Raw genomic sequence first — 17836 nt, 5'->3', positions numbered from 1 at the left:
CGCCGACGGTGGCACCGGCACGAGACGGTGATGGTCGTGGCGATTATCGCTAAGTGGTGGTGGCCAAAGGGGAGCCATCAGCACGGGGCTTTGAAAACGTGGTTGGGAATAGCAAATCTTCGACCAACTTACGCTAAAATTTGAAGGGTTGGAGACTCAGATTCCTTCCCAAAATTAATTTTATGTTCTTTGCTCTATATGTTAGAATGTATGCGTGAATCGTGTCAGAAAAATTTTCATTTCGAGAAATTGATATGATGCGGAGTAGTTAATATATTCTAATCGAGTCATAATTTATTCGCTTAAGCTCCGATTCTAGACAAGAACCAACACGATACAAAGCTCCGATTCTTACTTTATCCCGACTATATGACAACTATTCCAGCATTAATCCTTCTTTTTCCCTCTGTTAACATCGAGCTCAACTCATAAATTCTTGCACAACTGTCTAGGACGCTCTGCATCTTGTCATGTCCCCAACTGAGGGACCGTGTGTCTTTTAAAATCATCAATTGCTTGTCTGGCTGAAACTTCTACTAGGTTGGCCCTTCAAAATCTTATAATAAAAATAATAATATCACATAACTCCTAAAAGATTATTAGAAATTAAATACGATATCATACGTCGAAATTTACTTGTTTTGTTAGAAATTTCAACACTATGAAAGAATAAAAATACGAATTGCGCAAAATGCAAGAAAAAGTTAAAAGTGATAATCGCCCCAAACTAAGACCCGCATTTATCCAAGACTAGGAATAAATTTACCCTTCCTTTTATGCCCTCACGGAGGGGACGATCAAAGTCGGTGAGATATTTAAAGGATAAGTTATAAAAAAAAATCATAAACTTATTGTAATAGTTGGTTGGATGGACCGAACTGGCATAAATGCTAAATACTTAGGACTTAATTGGCAAGAAAAAAAAAAGTTTAGGACTGAATTTGGATGATTGTAATAAGTTTATGATTTTTTTGATAAATTTTTTTAATATTTAACTATGGCCCTCTCTCCTTTTGAAAGAATACCGTGTTAACGAGCGCCTCCAAGACACCCGACGACGACGATTAATTTGGAATTTTCTCGGTTCTCGAAAGACTGTTTACGCGCCATGGTGCGTTAAAGATTTGTAAGTTTTTTTTTTTTTCCTGATTAGTGTTGAAGCTTTGTTTTGCTGCACAAACGATGAGATCGGGGCCGAGAGTAATAAGCTCCTCTCGTGAGAGAGAGAGAGAGAGAGAGAGAGAGAGAGAGAGAGAGAGATGTCACCAACGGTGGCCCTAGTGCGATGGTGGTGGTTGTGGCGAGAGATGTCACCGACGGTGGCCCTAGTGCGATGGTGGTGGTTGTGGCGATCACCGCTGAGTGGTGGTGGCCGAAGAGGAGCCATCAGCAGGGGGCATTGAAAACGTGGTTGGGGATAGCAAATCGAAGTACTGTGTGGGAGGCTCTGCGCCTCGTCATGTCCCAAATCGAAGGCGAGTGTGTCGTTTCAAATCATCAATTGCTCGTCTGGGCAAAACTTTTACTAGGTAGGCCCTTCAAAATCTTCTAAAAAAAGGTATTACATAATTTCTAAAAGATAATTATAAAGTGGAATTGAATATGATTTTATACGTCGACATCTACTTGTTTTTGTTAAAAATTTCAGCACTATGGAAAGAGTAAAAATGCGAATTGCACAGCAAAATCCAAGAAAACGTAAAAAGTAACGGTCATCCCGAACCAATGTGGTAAAATGTTAACAATAGCATATGATAAGTCTATTTAGTTTGAAAATATGAAAGATGACCTACGATGAAAACTGACTTTCATTAGATGACCAGCAATTAAAATGCTCGTCTCTGTGAATTATGAATTGAAGAACTTCTGTAATGACCAATAATGGGAATCGATTGTTAAAGTTACATGATCTCACACATCATATTCAAGAGAATTCTCTTTTACAATGTAGAACACATCAGCTGTAGTTTAACGAACTCTGTACTTTTTAAATGGGTACATATTTTCTTAAAGTAGTACACCCGTATCACATTTACCCAAAATTAGTTTTCGAGTCACAAAAAAATCCCCAATCGGTACTTTTATGCCACATTTACTCAAAATTAATTTTTTGTGTTACAAAAAATCACAAACCGGTATACCGAACAAATCTACTCTCTCGTTAGCTTCCGTCTAATGTCCCAGTTATATTGCTGACGTGAAAACACACGTGGAAAACAACTCAGATGATTGGCAAGTGACATAGGGATTCAAAGTAGAATTAGACACAAGTTGGTCTCCAAGTCATTTTGGGAAGCAAAATTTGAAGATAATGAATTGAGATCAGGAAATATGCTAATTTTGCACTAAGAGCCCCCTCACGTTATTTGCCCCAATTTTCCCCAAATTTTTTGGTAGATTTGCCTTTTACCAGCTTGACATTTTGTGCAACACGAAAAATAAACAAAGGGTAAACGTGGCACGGCTATACCTATCCATAATTTCTTTCTAATCAGAAAATCAATTCGAGGTAAACGCTGCACAAATGAAGGAATATTCCAATTTAAGATTTTTGCTATACGAAAATTAATTCGAGGTAAATGTAGAATGAAAATATCGGTTTAAGATTTTTTTTGGGGTTAAATTAACTCAATAAAAAGAAAATATGGGTCGTCTTTACTCTGGAATGAAGTCGTTATGGGCTGTACAGTACAGGGAGGGACGAGCCTTAAACAGCCTTGTCGGCCAATAAATTCAGATCATGAGAAGACCTGAAGAGCATTGTGGCCCATTCCCAAGCATTCTACTGCTAATCAGTGCTCAACACCACCCCCAATCTCACCAAGCTTTCTTGCTATGCTCATCCAGCATTCTGGTAGTGACGAAAGGGTTGTCACGGACCATATGAAGAGGTGCAAGATCCGATCCCATGGCGTCAGCAGCCTCCGGTCTCGCCGGACCTGTACGTTCCCATCCTGCACGTTGGCAAACTCCTCGATGTGGAGGAGCAGGAACGACGAGGCTTGTAAGCCGAGTGGGATTTCCCCGATCCGGGTTTGTGCAGATATGGATTTCCGATTTGTCGAGGAAAAGGAATTTCGGTTCCATTTACTATAATCTACTATGGTTAGCTTCAGAATTTGGAAAAGAAAACGATTTACACGAGATATGTAAACGGGCGATGCTATTTCCACTCCCAACATGACTAAATCCTCCCTTATTTACAATAAAAGGACAAAATAACCCTCAATCGTTCGATTGCAAAGTGATGGCTCCATTCCTTCTTCTTCATTTTTTATTTTCTATTTCTATTTAGGATCTATTTGTTATGATAAGCATTTCACATGTTTTATTTTTATTGTACTCAAAAGTATGTTTTTGATCATTGCCCTCATATTAACTTATCTATTCTTTGTCTCTCTTATGCCAAATTTTTTTATTTCATTAGTCTAAAATATATATCAAGTCTCTTCACTAACTATTCTAAGATTTATCTCTTAAGACTATTTGCTAGATATTTTTACACAAAGCATGAAAGACATTATAAAAATATCTAGAAGTGCACTGGGGATATTATGCATGATAAGACATCTTGATATCTTTTCATAAACATCCTATAGATGATATTAGTTTTTATTAATCCAAAATAATGTGATTTCATTGGCATTTTAACAAAAATTTCTTATTTTTATGAAATGTTTTGATTTAGTTCAATTTCATCTTTAAAGTTTCGTGTTGGAGAATTTAATTGCGATTCTATTTGGAAAACCTTTCAAAGAACTTTTTGTTTTCGCTTAAGACCGATAAGACGTGATTTAATGGTAATATGCACAACAAAATTGAAAATTTATAAACTACTAAAAAATTGTCTAAATTAATTTATTTCTAGATTCTGCGTGGACAATGTATCCATAAATTTGATCATAATGTAGAAAAGAACGAGGATTGTTGGAAATTTCTCTTTTCGATAAAATCAATTTTTATGGAAGTAAAATCTAACAATTAAAAAAATGTAGTGCCATCAATATACATTGGAATTTTTATCTTTTTTGGTAACTAAGCCCTACATAGAAATAGAAAAACTCCAAAAAAAAAAGAAGGAAAGTAAATAAATTTGGGGCCATCACCGTAAATTGGGAAAAATTTCAAATAAAGGTCAGAAGTGTTCTGATTTTCTCAAAAAAGGGCCTAAAGTGGATCTTGTTTTAAAAAAAGTGCTTGAAATGCTCTTTTTGTTTCAAAGAAGGGTCTTTTCGTCTTTTACCGTTTTATATTATTTTTCCTTTTTCTGTTTTCCTTTCTTTCCTCTTTTTCTTTTCTTTTTCCGTTTTTTTCCCTTCCCGAACCAACAGCACCCTCCCCCGAGACCGCCCACCATCGTCGGACTAGGGTCGCCCTCACCTAGGCCGGCGTCGTGCGAGGGTTGCCTCACCCGATCCGGCAAGGAAACCTCGCCCAATATCAACCTCGCCGGCCTAGGCGAGGGCTTTCCTCGCGACAACCGCCTCACTCCCATGACTGCAGGACCATTAAAAGAAAGATGGCCTACAGATACTCCCCAACACGACGCAGCAAGACTAGCGGAAGCATCGCAAATGCTAGAATGAAGAGGAGAGCAAATTCTCGGGAATTCCACAAGCGAACACCAAACCACTCCTGCAAGATCCCCAGGCGCACCCATTCATCGTGTTGATTTCCAAAGAGTACAAGCAAATCTGATTTTAAATGTCAAAATTGGGTCCTTAAAATGACAGGAACATGGATTAGAGGAATCACCAATGCAACTAACTCAAGTTATTAAGTTCATGAAATGATGATCAATTAAAATACTTCGCGAGGCAACCCAGCGGGCGAGGGCTTTCCTCACCAGATTGGGTGAGCCGGCCCTTCCCTTGAGGCCGATGTAGGGCGAGGGTTGCCTTGCTCGACGCCGGCCCATGATAGGGCGACCCCGGCCCGATGGTGGCGTGGCCTGCCTTAGGGGGGTCGACGTTGGCTAGAGAAGGGGAAAGAAAAAGGAAAAAGAAAAGAAAAAGAGAAGAAGAAAAGAAAAAGAGGAAAGAAAGGAAAACAAAAAAAAAAAAAGGAAAAAAATAAAAAAGACGAAAATGCCCTTTGGTCATGCCCTTCTTTAAAGTAAAAAGAGCACTTCAGGTTTTCGTTTGAAACAAAGTCCATTTTAAGCTCTTATTTGAGAAAATTAGGTTGTGTTTGATCGTCCGTATAAAACTCGGGATATGATATGTTTTATCTTATCCCGTGTTTGGTAGGTGTCCCGGATAGTATAATGTCGGATATAGAGGGGATATAACCTAAATAAAAAAATCCGAGGGGAGGGAGTAGGATAAGGTTGGATAGGATTTCTCTTATCCGATATATAAAAGCTAACTTTTAGAATGATGACAACTTTCTTATCTCATTTGTATCTATTTTCATTTTATTTTATTTTTTGCAAAGAGGTTTGAAAATCTAATAAAATGTGTATATTTTCAATTTTTTTTGTGTGTGTATGAGAACGTTATTTTTATAGTAATAAGATCGGAATATTTCATGAGCATCACGTAGGGGCATATATGTCCTTTATATTGATATACGATTTCTACCAAATGCAAGATAGGATATGATATGAGAATATCCGACTTTAAATTCGTAGTTCACCAAGCGGTGGATAGGATATGGCCAAATCCCTAGATTTCTTATCATATCCCGACCCGAAATCCCGACGACGAAACGCAACCTTAGAGTATTTCAGGCCATTATTTGAAAATTTCCCTTAAATTGTAATAATACGATTGAGGATGATTTTGTCTTTTTAGTAAAAATTGGGTGGATTTAATCATATAAGGGGTGGAAATAGCGCCGCCCTACGTAAAATTGAATCTTTGAATCATTGAGTGCAATTTCTGATTTGCATCTCCTCTCAAGCATTGGGGGTAGAATAAAGAGCTAGCTGAACAAAAGATTCTCCGCGAACAACATTAAGGCTATGTTTGTTTAGCAAAAAAACAAATGAGTTAGAGAACGTTTTTCTTTTTTCTTTAGAGATAATTATTCAATGAATATGTTTCATTACCGATAACAACTTATGTTTGAATATTTTTTGTGAGCAATGCAAATATTTTATGTTCATTCATTTTTTTGTAAACGATACGGGGAGACTCGTTAAGTGAGTGAGTCGGGTTCAAAATTATCCGACCCAAATAAACACATTTAACTTATTTTAACCCATTTACATACAATGCAAATATAGTAATCCGTACCCGACCTGGCACATACCTGGCACATACCTAAAACACTTCCATACCCAAACCGAGTTGAAAAGTGCAAAATGAGTGAACACGAGATCGAGAGAGGACGAGAGAGAATGAAAAGAAAGTTATAGAGGTGGGTTGAGTCTAAGTGAGTTGTAAACTCATTTATGACACATCTAAATCCATTAACACCCAAATTTAAACACATTTATTATGTATTTATCGAATTTAACTAATCCATATAATAATTCAACCCATCTTATACGAGTTAAGAAATTTGTTTATGACTCATTTTGATAGGTTTAGATACAAGTGATACTTTTTAGAAAATATTTTTCATCGTTACGTGGTCCTGGCCGGATGGTGGAACGTCGAACTCAACGGGTCCGGTAAGCCGGTTACAATGAGATTACGAATCTAAAAGTTTGCTCCGGACCCACTCGATGGCCCAGTTCGCTCCGGGCCAAAATACAAACGCTTTGATTTGGGCTGTACGGGTCGAAAAAGTTCGACCCGAAATTGGCCCAACCCGCCCGCGAACGCTGCCCCGCGGGGCTCCCTGGCTGTTTAGGAGAAAGGAATTAGAGAATGTTTAGGTGCTTGAGTTCAACTCTCTAGCTGATCGCTGTTACGCTCCCGGAATGTACACAGCAGAACGAACTCGATTCCTTCAGATACTGGATTGAACTACATGCGTTTCGACATCTTCAGAGGTGATTTCTGCAACTCCTGTGCATTTTCGTTCTGAATGCTCTCTCTCTCTCTTTAGCGCTCCATTTCGAAGAAGACGACGGCCGGTACCTTCGAAGATGAGAAATTAATATGTAAGAATTTCTCATCGGGGGGAATGGAAGATTGCGGCTGTTGGCGCATTTCGTTTAGGGCTTCGCTTTGCTTGGTTCATCTGATCGGTCAACAGTAGGAATTTTTGCTTTGCCCGGAGTCAAAACCCTGAATATCCAACCTTCTTATATTTTCATTAAGTGGGGGCAATTCATTTCATTTGGTAAACGAAAGATTTTATCGATAGTCATAGATTTTCTGAATTTTGTAAGAAAATGTTATGTCTTGTTCACAAACTTCGAATAGAATGAGAGTTTTTTGTTCAAGGCATTCGGACGGTTCCTTAATTGTTGAAAGTTGTGGTCTTGCGAGGGACACGTTGGACATCAGTCGAAATTGTTGATGTTAATATAGCTGAATCTTCTCGGCAGGAATGGGGATATGAAGGAGAGGAATACTACTTCCCTGCTTAACCGCATCTTGGTGAATTGTTCTTCCCAGGTTGGTACTTGACTATACCTTTGGTAAATGTGTGTCCTTTCATTTTGTACTGTCACCTATGCGAAACCTTTTCCTGCATTTGCTTTCAGCTTCTTCTCAATATATGTGTTTTTCCGGCTCCTCCTACTATACCTAGAGTACGTGCCATGATATTTACTTATTCCTCACAATTATCTGTAATGATTGACAAAATGAAGAAGCTGCGCTAGTGCCTATTCCTTGAATGTACATTCTACCAGCTTCTGTAACACAATGGTGCAAAACATTCAAAGTCAAGTTATTGGGTACTCTAGCCACATAGTCAGATCTTGGGGCAATGTCCATGTTTTCTCCTACTTTCCTTTTTAGTAAGAAAAGGATTAATATGTATTGGCAAGTAAAATTAAATATTATAAGCAACATGATTGCGGAAGCTTGATGAGACTTCATGATTGGACAAGTTTTGCCTATGTTCATAAGAAAGTCTGTTAAGCAAAAAACAGATAAAGCTTATGGTAGAATTAAAAAGAGGACTCCATGTTCACTTTTTCCCTTAGGTGTGTCGACGTTAATGGATGGGATGGAGAGGCTTAAGCTTGCTAGCATGGAAGACGTTTAATTGGGGATGGTGTTCCTCATTGTTTTGTGAAGAGTAGTATGATTTTCTGATTTCTTCTTGCATCCTCAACATTTTGAAGGATTTCATATCATCTGTTGGTTTATTCTGGGTGCTCTTCTTTTCTCTTTGTTCTTTTCAGGGTCAGTAGTCTGGGTGGGAGAATGGAGGGTCAATATGAACTTCTGCTTTGTTAGTGCTTAATATGACATGAAGTGCCGTATGTGCAGGCAAAACTGTATGGGAGCTGCGTCGCAGCAAAGGTTCCAGAGGTTGAACGTGATATGTGTTTGAAGGAATTTCTTGCACTTAAGCGTTGCATGCAGAGAACAGTATGACAATTTGGAATTTTACATATCTTGAGCATTTGATCTTGTCTAGTATGATTTCCTTTTAAAAAAACGCTTGTGTCTCATGTTTCTTCCTTGCTGTGATAGCTCCAACGAAAGGGTTGACTACATACTCCCGTCAATCTATTTGTCGAGGTGACATGTGAGTATACTGCAACTGTTGTTTGTGGAGTCCTGACTAGCAGATTGAAGCATCTTTTTAAGAAGGTAATATGCGCATCCATCAAGTTACCTTGAATATTTGTTAATCACTACATGAATTATTGGAGCTTACACCAGGCATAATGTTATTCTCAAGGTTGAACAGCGAGGAACCTATAGATGTCTGGTTTAGCATCAAGTTCTCATCCTGTTGTTGGCATGAGTGGGTCGAGTGGGCTTTCACACGTTTATATACAGCATCCACCTCTGCGCTGCAGCATCCCAGGATCTAGGGGTTTATTTTATGACGATGGCAATAAGACTATTCTTTCACCAGCCAATGATCAGGTGTTGTAATCGACTTTAAATGGAACTCCTGTATTTTGGAAGTGTATGCACATGAGTAATCCTATTCAATTCAGGAAATTTAACAATATGCCTGTTTACATTTAATTGAACTGAATATACTCTTCTTACCTCCTGTTAATTTTTTTGCCTCTGACATAGGTTTACTCGTGGAAAGTTGTTCCATTCGATCCTGCGGTTGCTCCTATCTCTGATTCAATAAGTGATGGGCCGATTCTTGCAATTCGATTTTCTTTGGATGGAAAGCTAATTGCTATTCAACGTTCAAACCATGAAATACAATTTCAGCATAGAGAAACTGGGGAAACTTTTAGTCAGGGATGCAAATCAGAGTCAGAGAATATATTGGGATTTTTTTGGACCGACTGTCCGTTGTGTGACATCGTTTTTGTGAAAACCAGGTATAGATAACCTTTACCTTGGCTTCAATTTCTTTGCTTACTTTTGGTAGAATAGAATGATCTTGTTCCCCTGATTACAACATGATATTCAGTAAGAAGAGTTTATGAAGTTTCTAGGTTGATCAAGTTTATCAATTTGTTTATTCCTTACTCTTATACTTCGAAATATGTCGAATAGGTACTATGACTTATCAGACAAAGAAAGGCGTGTTTTGTTTGATAAGAGGTAGAATTATGTGCTATTCTGTCACTGTTTTATAGAAGCATCTCAACATGCTGGCACACTTTCATACATGACTTAGTGCATTAATTGCTTCTATGGAGTGATCCGTTAGGATACCATTCTTTCAATATTTGCAATTGTGACATTGTTTAATAGGTGCATGAATGAAGTAATTGGAAGTTATGTGAAAATTCCTTCATGCAAGATAAAACAGCATCCAGGTTGAAATCCTTTTGGTGGCAATTTTTGGTAAATGAATCGTGAGATGGAGATACTGCCTTTTTTGTTAGTGCCAATCATTTATGCCTCCCCTTAGTCACAGAATGACACACTAATTGACCAAAACTTAATTGGACATTTATCCCCTCAGGCTACGAGTGGCAAAAGTTTTTGATTTGATCATTGAGCCAATGTTCTTAAAATACCATTGGCATCTTCTTTGACATACTGTGGTAAATATTCCTTGAAAGTATATATGACCTTGGTAAGTTGGTGATGTCCTGTGCCAGGCCAATGTTGCTTTATTATCAATTAAGGTTTTGCTTCCAGGCTCAAGCTTACTGTTGCAGGGAAACTAATTCGGGACTTCGTTCTTGTTTTTAATGTTTGCTATTTTAAATTAGCAATTGAATCGCCATGTTGCTTTTACCGGTCCCATGTACATTATTGTACCTTTTTCTTGCTTGTGTGTAGGTTTAGGGTCATTTTATGCCTTTCAATTCTTTTCTTGGACTTCTTTGCGTTCTTGACCTAATTGTGACGGAGATTTATAACTCTAAATTTACATATTTGTTTCAGTGGGCTAGATTTGTTTGCTTATAATTCTGAGTCAAAGACACTTCATTTGGTGGAGACGAGGAAATTGAACGTGAGTTGGTATGTGTACACACATGAAAGTCGTTTGGTTCTACTAGCTTCCGGAATGCAGTGCAAGATTTTCACTGGATTCCAGGTGACTTTTATTCCATCCTTACGTTTTCCTGTGTTATGAGGACATTTGTCTGAAGATGTCAACCACTACATAAAGTAGTGGCCTTTAGCGGCAAAAAGCTTTAAGATGGTAGAAAATGTGTCAGGAGCATTACATTTGTTCTTTAGTTGCTCATCTGCAGGAGCTGAAGTGCCTGTATTCAAACAACTTGTAGTCTAATTTTGAGAGGGAATGAACTTCCCAGAATTCGCTTATGCTCTCTTTTATCTGATGCACTCATGTCTTTTCTTCTGAATATTTGATTGCATCCTAACTTTTTGGATATTGGTATCCATTTTTCAAGGATTGGTGATTAGGATGATCAAAGAAATTTTACTTACCAAAGTAGTATGTTTCATCTGTAATTTCCTATGCTCCACTTTTACTTAACTGAACGTGCCTTTGCATGTCATTTGGGAGAGTTGCATTTATGTGGTCCTAGATTCGTATTATAAACATATCCATTTGCTATCTTCCTATTGTGCAACTATTTTGGGCCTTTATATTATGAAAATTTGTACAAATTCATGCACGATTCTAGGATGCCTCTTAAAAAATGGCATGTCTTATTGAATCTTTAGCGGCCTTTCGTTAGTGCTTGTGAGGTCTCTTTTAAATTCATTCCTTCGCAACATTTATTAAATTTGACACAAATCTAGTTACTCTTCTTCACAAAATTGTTGGTGGACTCATTGGATCAGTAGAAACGGATCTCTGGTGACTTTGGTAGCTCTCATGGGGCATGGACTGACCAAGATATCAATATTAGATGGAACTACATATTCAACTTTAGAAAACTGTCCTTCCAGTGCATTTCAACACTTATACTTTTCTCGGGTGGTATGCTTATATGGATCATGTAAGTAAGGGTTTTGACTTGGCTGTCTTTTGAATTTATCTTTGCCTTGAAGATGTCAATGGCACTGTTTTTTTTTCTAGATGTATGCCTGAGTTGATGCATATGATTCAGACCATGGCAGAATGGGAGATTGATTAAAAGCATTTCCTTCTTCTTCTTCTTCTTCTTCTTCTTTAGCTTTCTTGTTTTAACTTTTGGTTACATTCAACTTCATGCCCGTGAATTCTGGGTTGCTCATATTCTTGTTCCCCAAAGTAACATTATGTTGGATTTAGTTGCTTCAGACACTGTGAGGTCATTTTCTGTCTTTTAATTAGGTTTTGTCTTCTAGGCTTTAACTCAAGTAGTTGTGCAGTTTCTTTTTCTATTATGGAAGAAACTTGGATGAGATGTAGCCTTTCCTGCATATTCTGTCATTGGTATATAATAACCAGTTCTCTTTTGATTCAGCTTTCTTCCGTTGGAATCATCAGATTGCCAAAATTTGAGATGTCCATGGCAAAGACTGAGGCAAACAACAAGCCTGTGCTGGCTGCTGAAGATGTTTATATTGTCACCGTGTGTGTACCTTTTCTTCCCCCCCTCTATAGAATTTAATGTGCCTATTTAGCAAGTGTGAAATAAATACTTCTCCTGATTGACAGCTATGGTAGAATATACTGCTTGCAAGTCGATAGAGTGGCAATGCTACTTCATTGTTATCGGTTTTATCGCGATGCTGTTGTGCAACAGGTATGTTTCTGCTTAAGATTCTGTTTCTATTGCTACAAATGTGGCTATTTTCCTGTAAGTTGAAGACAAAATTTTATTCCTGTTACAATGCCATGGAACTAACTACTTTGTAGATGCGTGTTTTTCCCCCTGCTGACGTGAGGTGAATTCTTTTCAGTTTATATAGACTCAATTTACACCCTTGAAATCACAATGCATTATTTAGGAATATTCTCGAGCTACCCCATCTTTTTTAAAGAGCGCATGTCATGATCTTTATGCTTTCTTTGGGAATTTGAGAGGTGGGGAAAATTGGGGAGGTTTGGAGTGAAAAATTGGCACAAATTAAAGATTTGCCCTTCTTACTTTTTTAACAAGAATTTAAAGAATATTCCATATTTTCCTCTCCCACTTTCTATCCGTCCTCTTCACATAGTTTCCCAAACGGATTGTAAAGTTCTAACTTGTATCATTTAATAGAAAGATCTTGTCACTCCATGAGTAAAAGACCAAGTGCCAGACTAAGAAAACGAAAAAGGAAAAGGAGTAAGTGGTAAGTATTTGCCAACGATACAAAATCAATCAGTCTGGAAAAGGAGTAAGCGATAAGTATGTACCAGCACTACAAAGTCAGTCAGTCTGGGCTGCGATGATGAAGTTTATAAAATTCATGGTGCATCTCACAGGCATCAGTTGCCTGTTAAATCATAGGGGAGAATACACTCTTTTCTTCTTTCCTATTCTGAATGTGTATCAATTCACTCCTATCACTTTGGAACAAGAGAAGGCTTCAGTAAACTAGTAGAAAAAGTTAATGAGACCTGTCTTTGGTTTTGGCTAAAGAAGATTATTTTACTTTATCTCTTCTTTTTTGTTCAAGCCAAATTCGAGCGGTGTCACTAGGTCACTCTTGTGAGATTGAAATGTCATAGAATGGATCAATTGTTTTCTATTCTAATAGAATAAAATCGAACAACTGATGTACTCTGGAAAGCCATTGTTAGTGTCAATAGTCCACCTCTAAGCTTTTAATCCCTTCGTTGCATTCAGACCCATCCTCACATTCTCACAGTAGTTATTGCTGTTTTTCAAACTTTCACATGATCTTCCTGATTGTTAGAATTGAAGCGTATCTTCTTTTGATCTCAGAATGCACGGAAAGCAAGTTATGTAGGAAAAATTTCAGCATCTACCTTTAATATAATAGTATCTTAGGTTACTATGCTGTACCATGCTTCATGTTGTAAATAACGTCCATTTCAATTTCCAGGGCTCTTTGCCGATTTATTCAAGCAAGGTTGCAGTCAGTGTGGTTGATAATGTGTTGCTTGTGCATCAAGTGGATGCCAAGGTCGTTATACTATATGACATATTTCTGGACTCTCGAGCACCAATATCGGCTCCACTTCCACTTTTGTTGAGGGGTTTTCCAAGATCCAGTAGTTTGGGTGCACGGTCCAGTTTTAAAGATGGAGAAAGTTCAGAGGTGGCAAGCTATCCAAGTGATCATGAAGCAACCATGTACGGAGATGACTGGATGTTCCTAGTGCCCGACCTGATATGTGACGTTTCCAGTAAACTGCTGTGGAAGATTTATCTTGATTTAGAGGTAGATCTGATCGAAAATTTATTTTCTTTCTGTTTATGGCATTTTTCTTCTTGGATTAGTTTCCTCTTTCTTATGTGCAGGCCATTGCTTCCAGTAGTTCAGAAGTGTCATCAGTACTTGATTTCTTGCAACGACGGAAATTAGAAGCTTACAAGGTCTGCTGTTTTCTTCATTTGTTAAAACTATCTTTCTAGTTATTAAAGGACATACCCATTGAAAGGTAAACCAAAGCAGACTGGAATTTAAAATTATATGCTTCAGTAGCTATTAGAAGATCTAATTGTAGTAGTCATGTGAGAACTTCTTTGGAGCTTATGCATAAAAAGTTGCAATGGTTATTACGATTTTGTTACTCAATGATGATTGATATCGCAAAATATTATGGATCATGGGTCATACAGATTGGTGCACATTGTAGCGACTTTATTTTGATGGATGTATTGATGACATTTGATATACATGTAATATGCAATCAAAGGGAGCATAGCTAATCTGCATTTGGCTGCAATGGCTGGTGCTGGGTTAGATTTAAACTGCCTATGGAAAAAGTATGTGTTTAACAGAATAATATTGTCCTATGAGATATGATTATGATGCAAATTTAGAGGTAATCTCGTACTATTATGGCTACTTCAGTTGTTCGTGCAAGAGGTGACTTCAATATTTCTGTAAGATTCCATTGAAGCAGACTTGGGTCATATAACTTGGGAACTTCTGTCAATTGCGAAATAATTGTTTCAAAAGAATCTAAATGTGTCTTTTCTTTATCGTTTCAGCTTTTCTCTGTGAACACATCCATATCAATTATCTTATGGATTTACTTCTATTATTTCAGGCTAAACACCTGTGTTTGGCAATGGCACGTACTGCCATTCTAGAACGCAGACCTGTAACGATGGTTGCCAAAGCAATAGATGTATTAGTTACATCCTTCTCCAATTCATTCAAAACAGGTTATTTTAAGGGAGCAAAAGCTGAGAAAGCACAAGCTTCTGGTGCAGCATATGCTGCTATTCATGGTACTGGTGCTAATGTTAGCAGATCAGATACAACTGGAAAGTCTGTGGAACATGAATATGTTGCTGGATTGGGTGGAGAATCTTTTGAAAGATCAGCTTTTTCAGAGACAGACTCAGATGAAAATGGCAATACAGGATATGTGAGGCCCAACTCCAACGGCAGCGGCAGTAAATTGTTGTTGGGTGCTGAAACTCGGAGAACTGGAGGTCAAACATCTTTACATTCTGAATATGTCGGAGCAAATAACAACATTTTGAGATCAACTTTACAGCCTGAACCCCAAGTTACGTCACCTGCAATTTCTCCTGATGAGATGTATACATACGTATTTGCTCCGGTTGAAGAAGAGATGGCTGGAGACCCATCATACCTGGTTGCGGTCATTGTTGAGTTCCTTCGGAGGTATTTGACCAATGAATGCCTTTGCCATCCTACTTCTCTGCAAAGACTATTTATGGCCCGTTGCTGTTCATCTAATGCGTCCATGATGCCCCTCAATGTTAATGTGAAAAAAATCCTTTTTTTCTTGAATTTTTACCTTTTTTCCTGCTTCTTTGTGTCCATAGTTATTGGGTTGACAGTTCAGACTTATACATGGTATAAGTAATCTTTTTCCTTATGAGGCCACCACCTCTTTAGTTAGGCTTTTTTGTGGGTCACTAGAGAGTTGGCCAGTGTAGGTGGGTTAGCAAGTTATCACTGTGTGTATTTTATGAATTAGCCAGCTCTGAGTTATAGAGCCGAGTACTTCTTTACCGGGATAAGGACACTACAATTGCCACAACTTTCGTAGGGTATTCAAGTGAGTTCCCTGATCTTTTTTTCAACCACTTGGGTGTCATGGCTTCTAAAAATTATCCATTTGAGTGCCATAACTTTTAATTGATCACTTGAGTGCCAAACTTTTCAAAACGTTCACCCAATTGCCGGAAATCCAATGTGGCATGATACTTGTGGTGAACTTTTTAAAAAAGTTATGACACCCAAGTGATCGATTGAGAAGTTATATGGCACTCAACCGATGAGACTAAAAGGCAGGGTGCTCAAGTGAGCGATGTACATAAGTAATGACATTCAAGTAATTCATAAAAAAGTTATGGCACTCAAGGGAGAGTAGTACGAAAGTTATGGATTTTGTGGTGTCCTTTTCCCTTTCTCTACCTAGTAGTCATGGTCTGGGCCTGAACATGGGCAACACAACCGGACAAGCTTGGATCGTGCCATTGGTCATCTTAGCCGGCTGAAAGATTGCAAATAACAAATTTGAGTTTTCTGAGGAGTGGTGTTCATGTTCTTTCCTTCTTGCCAAAGTTTAAATGCTATTCAATTTGGTTTGATGAGTACTGATGTGCTTCTATTGTTAGCTGTAATTCGGAAAGGATTAAGGTACGGCCAAATATTTATTCCTTGACGGCACTACTGCTGGCCCGCAATGAGAGATATGCAGAACTCGGGTTATTCATCATAAACAAGGTTCTCAAGTGTTTGCTTTGACATGTAAAGGCACCCATAGGTGCTTTAGAGTAAAATATATATAGTATCATTATTGATGAGACTCAAAACAATTTTGTTGCAGATTCTTGAACCTTCTAAAGAAGTTGCCTTGCAATTATTGGAGTCTGGTAGGCATAACCGACAAACTAGGAAGTTGGGTCTGGACATGCTAAGGCAACTCTCCTTGCATGATGATTATGTGATATTTTTGGCCCAAGATGGATATTACCTGGAAGCTCTACGATACATGAAGAAGCATAAGGTAAATGGTGCCAAGCCAAAAGTTTGTCTTTATGATACCTCTTTATTGTCACAAACCTTAGTTCTGGTTCATGATCATCATTTCCTTTCCTAGTTTTGCACCAGTATTTCTAGTCAACTCACGTTTTGCTCTTTGCCAATAACTCTTATCTTTGCGTAATTTACATTGTTTAGATTTTACAGCAAATTCCTAGTAAAAAGGCATAGCGGGGTATCTGTCCAATATTATAGTTTGTTAATTTGGACAAACGACCATCCATTCCTAAGATGTAGAAAGTGAATTTTTCAGGTAACTACCGTACGTCCTTCGATGTTCCTCGAAGCAGCATTTGCTTCCAGTGATTCACAACATCTAGCTGCGGTCCTCAGGTTTTTCTCAGATTATATTCCTGGATTCAGGAGCAGTCCGGACCACAACACATATTACCATCTTCTTAATGAGATGAACATGTCTGCTGCTTAGATTTCTTAAAAAAGGAACTTAAGGAGCTTTTTCGGCGTGGAAGATGTGAATAGCATAGGTCTTTTCGCTTTGTTTTTCTTCTCCCCTTTTATTCTGGGGTGAGATACTGTTTAGGTGTGTTTCCCGTGCACTTTTTTCAGCAATAGATGTTATACTAATTATCTCGTGTGCAATATGTAGCACCCATGTAGCTCGCGGAGTGAATGACATTGATCTGAGTTTTACGCTTAATGGCTGATAATATTCCCTTACCAGTGATGCTTTGATTTGCTGCTGAATGGAAGGAAGCACATGATATACGGCTGCTAGAACCCTTCTAGTGTTTTCCTCAATTCAAGATTTCAGTTCATTAACTTCTTGTGGCAATCCCGGCTAGAGTTTGGACTAATTTCGTGCACGCCATAAATTTCATCAGTAAACCGCTTTCTCGTCCAAAATGAAAAAACAATTTCACGAGTTTACTTTTTGTTTTTAATCTGTCAACATTCGACTCATGATTTGCCTCCCACCTTAAAGGGTAGTGAGATAACCATTGTCATGGATTAACTGCAGTTTTTTAAACTGAAGCAAGAGGAGATTATCATTGAACCTATCTCAGCAGTAATCAGTCATTGGAGTAACAAAAACAGAGATCTAATCTGTTCTTTCATTGATGCAACAAACGAATCCTCAGTCGTTATTCGAACAAATAAGTATCACATCCTAATCTCCGGCCAAAGGGTGGAAAAAACCAACGGAAATGTACGGTTAAGTGCAACAGAGCTCTTTGTCAAAGAAAAAAGACTAACGAGGGAACGAATCTTCTTCTCCTTTTGAATATCAAAGAATGAATTATAATCAATGGGTACCCCACAAAGGA

General features: G+C 38.1%; 1 protein-coding gene across 1 annotated transcript; it reads left to right on the top strand.

Moving 5' to 3' along the window:
* The first annotated feature begins 6999 nt into the window (after window positions 1–6999).
* On the top strand, window positions 7000–17270 carry LOC115737749 (regulator of MON1-CCZ1 complex). Its single transcript, XM_030670072.2, has 15 exons — window positions 7000–7236; window positions 7445–7514; window positions 8340–8441; window positions 8547–8666; window positions 8757–8948; window positions 9108–9367; window positions 10389–10542; window positions 11870–11979; window positions 12064–12151; window positions 13401–13739; window positions 13820–13894; window positions 14575–15161; window positions 16124–16232; window positions 16336–16515; window positions 16804–17270. The coding sequence occupies exons 5-15, from the start codon at window positions 8781–8783 to the stop codon at window positions 16975–16977; spliced, it is 2244 nt and encodes a 747-aa protein (XP_030525932.1). The 5' UTR covers window positions 7000–7236; window positions 7445–7514; window positions 8340–8441; window positions 8547–8666; window positions 8757–8780; the 3' UTR covers window positions 16978–17270.
* The last annotated feature ends 566 nt before the right edge of the window (window positions 17271–17836 follow it).

This window comes from Rhodamnia argentea, chromosome 7 (assembly GCF_020921035.1).
Source record: "Rhodamnia argentea isolate NSW1041297 chromosome 7, ASM2092103v1, whole genome shotgun sequence".
Classification (NCBI taxonomy): Eukaryota; Viridiplantae; Streptophyta; class Magnoliopsida; order Myrtales; family Myrtaceae; genus Rhodamnia; species Rhodamnia argentea.
The sequence above is the reverse complement of the archived record's forward strand: the minus strand, read 5'-3'. Positions and strand labels throughout refer to the sequence as shown.